The sequence below is a fragment of the Frankliniella occidentalis genome, unplaced genomic scaffold (assembly GCF_000697945.3).
Source record: "Frankliniella occidentalis isolate FOCC.00 unplaced genomic scaffold, Focc_3.1 Scaffold43, whole genome shotgun sequence".
NCBI lineage: Eukaryota > Metazoa > Arthropoda > Insecta > Thysanoptera > Thripidae > Frankliniella > Frankliniella occidentalis.
In genome coordinates this window covers 1814548-1818246 of record NW_026267173.1, presented here as the reverse complement: position 1 = coordinate 1818246, position 3699 = coordinate 1814548, and the positions used below count along the sequence as shown (strand labels likewise).

Sequence of the window (3699 nt, the reverse complement as noted above, 5' to 3'; positions counted from 1 at the left end):
GGTATCATGACTTATGCCGTTTTTCAACAGGCCACTCCAGAAACAACTCGACTGTGTACGGGACTCCGGGGGAGTGAGGCAACGCTGTGGGGAAACAGCACAAAATTTGTTTGCCAATCTCTCCGGGGTGTTTCTTGGACACTGGTGCCTTAATTCTGCGTCAAGCTTGTCACAAATGCCATTCATTCTGAAGATTTTCTTCGCCCTACTTCCGTTGCTACCAGTCATTTCCCAGCTCACTCGCCAATAAACTCTGATAAGGTAAAGGAAAATTGATTAAAAATATACTACAAGTAAAGGAACTCCAATTGATCTGTAATCTGTGCTTCAACATGAAGAATATAAAAATAAACAATGTTTCACTTACAGCGATGCATGTAACAGCTAAGCTTAATCTCAAACAGTATGAGGACTAGCAGATATCATTGTTGAATTAATAATACAGGCTTTAATCAGACAAAGGTTCATAATAATAGATAGAAATTATGCAACTATTTGAAAGGTGGAATTTTCACACCATGGAATGTATTTACGTTAATCACCATCCCCTCTTCTACAACATGGGGTAATCCAAATATTTTTTGAATAAATTTACTCCAATTCCCTGTTACAAACAAATATAATCCTGGCTACGCAGTTGAAGAAATCCATGCGTATAGAAGACTAATCGATAAAGCTCAAGAACTTATGCAAGACCACATCTTTTGATGAAATTACTAGGATTCAAAATAAAAGCATTTAAGAATTTGTCTCACGACCATTTTTAAAATAGAGAGAATGACTTGTGAAAATTTAACAAACACAATGTCTTCACTGTGAAGAGAACAATGCAAAAAATTACTTACTTGCCAAAATGAAATACATTTTAAAAATATAACCATCTTTAGACAAAAAATCATAACAATTCTGTAGTGCTTACAGATCATGAAAGGACAAGAGGACAAACACCCCTTTCAAAATCTGATTTGTCTTGCAGGTTATTCACATCCTCACACCTCCAATCACATTTAGATGAATAATGTTCCTAAAGGAAGTTGATTACAAGAGATCAAATAATAATAATAGTACACCTAATTACAAATGTTTGTAAATCTACTTACAGAAAATAATGTTTGAAAAATTGTGTAACATCACACAACACACTGAAACATTGTCTCATAAAGAACATTTCATATAACTTTACAGATCAAGGGTAAAAAGAACCTTACGAGTTTACATAAAATAAATTACAGTCCATTCAACAAAAGAAATTAATAACAATAAGAAAGGAAACAAGTGCAGATGGCACTACCAACCAGAAAGAAAATATTGTAGGTAGAAGTAGATAGCACTTGCTGACTTTATAAAGGGAACAAAGCTGTTACTCTAGACCGAGCATCCAGTTAATACCATGGACTAGGAACATTATTAATGGTTGCCATGCTGCTAGCCAGCGAATCCAATCTAAGAAATGACCATACAAAATGTGAGGGCGGTCCCACCTGATATCTATTAAGGAAAGATACCTTTCTGAACATTGGCATAAAATAGAGAGCCACAAGCTCTAAACGCTGAAGCAATATTTTGCATAAAAGGATACGGATTGCAGAACATCTTCTTCAGATCCACTTTTTCTTTGCAATAGGGACAAGTCTGCTTTTTCCCAACAATACACCAACCACGTATGCAAAACTCGTGAAACCTAAAAAGTTCTGTAAGGAAATACCAATAATGCCATAGTGCAAATACAAGTACTGTCAATTCCCGATTAAGCGATTCCACTGGGACCACAATCATCGTGTTGACGAGAATTAACTGTAGCTAATTTCAAAACAACACTTGAAAAAAAATTACATGTACTTCAAAAGCAGTAATATAAAGGATACACATGTTGACAAGACAGCTTGTAAGTATTTTCTATCACACCTTCCTCATTCTCAGACACAAGAAGCTTATTGCCACAGACTGCACATACTCCAGTTTCTAAGTGGCGCGTAGGCATACCTTCTTCTGTATAGTACTGAAACAAGTCAAAATGTTGATTTAAATTGGAGGTGGCAACTTTGCAGAACAAAGATTAGCTACCCAAATTTAACTTTATTTTAAATTTTCAAAAAAGTGTCAAACAGATTAGATCTTATTTTACTTACACCAACATGAGCTGCCATTTTATCTGCACAGATTTCAGACAAATCTCTGCCAAGCACACCATAGTACATACTATAAAATACAAGCAAAATAGCGGCATCCATCCATTTGTGTGGTTTGGACGCAAACAAAAGGTTTACGCCGAGGAATGTCATCATCATGATAACATATCCAATTAGACCCACAGCACAACTTAACTTATAAATAAAAAGAAACCATTTGTAGACTAGCCTGGAAGTTTTAAGAAAGGTATGTAAATGAAAATAAAAACAGTAAATAATTTTAAAAGTTATAAAAAAAAAAAATTACCTTGGTGTACTTTGCTGAATTGGTTTTTGAACAGCCTTTGACATAACTAGTCCACTGATGCAGGAAAAAAGGAGCCAGATAAAAATAAAACGCCAGTATTTGTTGTGCATACTTAGCCCCATAGGTATTAGCCACATTATTAGGAGAGTGACAAGCTGAAAATAGTTATTAATAGAGAATTTTAGAGGTGAATTTTTAGAGATTTAATGACAAAGAAATATAATATTAATTACCAGATATGACTTGTTATGCCTTCTTTTCCATTCAACTAGTATGATTTGAGCTGCTATTAAAACAACGATGAAAATAAGAACCATTTCAGCATGCATGGAGTCATGCCCACGATGCTGCTCATATACTTTTGCATGTTCAATCCTAGATATGAAGTAAGACAAAGAAAATTGCATTAGTTACAGCAGCAAAATAAATAATGGAATGAGGAGGGGGAGTGAAAAACAAACCTCCATCTTTCTTCCGGTGTAAGAGCCTCAAGTTCTTCAGCCTATATGGGCAACCAAGCAAAAATTACAAGTAGAAAAACAATGTAAAGAGCCACAAACCTCAAATACAGAACACATAACTGTGCGAATCAAAATACAAGTAATGCAGTATTGACAGGTACTCTTACAACGAGGAAACTGTGTTTTAATAAACTGAGTGTACGACAAATTTAAAACAAACTGTGGTCAACATATAATGTTAACTTACAGATTGTTGTTGGATTAATGTACTCAATAGAAATGTTTTGAGTAAACAAGCTTTCTTCAAAGACAAGTACCATGTAAAGCACAATCGCCAAACCGTCCCAAACTACATCGAGTTGGTGGCACGGCGAATAAAAAAATGTCTATTAAAGAATAAACACTTACAGTAAAGTTTAATGCTTTAATATTTATATGATGGTCCATGTGAGGTCTTTGCGACATTGTAAATTGTGACAGATCAAATGAACATAACCCAATAAATTCGTCACCGTCAAAACTCTAAAATAATGTTCCGGGGCTGCTTTCTGCTATTTGTCAGAAGCAGAGTATGTTTAGATGAACTAAAAGGCGTTCGACAAATCGCCAACACACAACACAAACAAAAGCGTCTCTGGATGGCGGACAGCACCAGGGAGGTGCTTTAAATCAGTCACATAACGCTTTCTGCAGATTGGTATCAAGTTTTGATCTTAAACGCATACAGAGATAAAAGGATTTCCACACAATAATCCCTTTAATTTTTTAAAGTCAGAGTGACAATGTTGGCACAACTTACCAT

At 35.1% G+C, this 3699-nt stretch overlaps 1 protein-coding gene and 1 long non-coding RNA gene across 2 annotated transcripts; one reads left to right on the top strand and one right to left on the bottom strand.

Annotated features, from left to right (window-relative positions):
- Window positions 1-6: 6 nt before the first annotated feature.
- LOC127749291 (uncharacterized) lies at window positions 7-605 on the top strand. The gene is made up of 2 exons (XR_008011060.1): window positions 7-261; window positions 370-605. It is a non-coding gene; the product is annotated as an uncharacterized LOC127749291 (long non-coding RNA).
- Window positions 295-3471, bottom strand: LOC113218440 (RING finger protein 121). The gene is made up of 8 exons (XM_026438800.2): window positions 3306-3471; window positions 2898-2938; window positions 2670-2811; window positions 2437-2591; window positions 2130-2358; window positions 1866-1999; window positions 1580-1681; window positions 295-1481 (listed from the first exon to the last, which is right to left on the bottom strand). Exons 1-8 carry the CDS (start codon window positions 3360-3362, stop codon window positions 1361-1363), a joined length of 981 nt encoding a protein of 326 aa, XP_026294585.1. The 5' UTR covers window positions 3363-3471; the 3' UTR covers window positions 295-1360.
- Window positions 3472-3699: the final 228 nt, after the last annotated feature.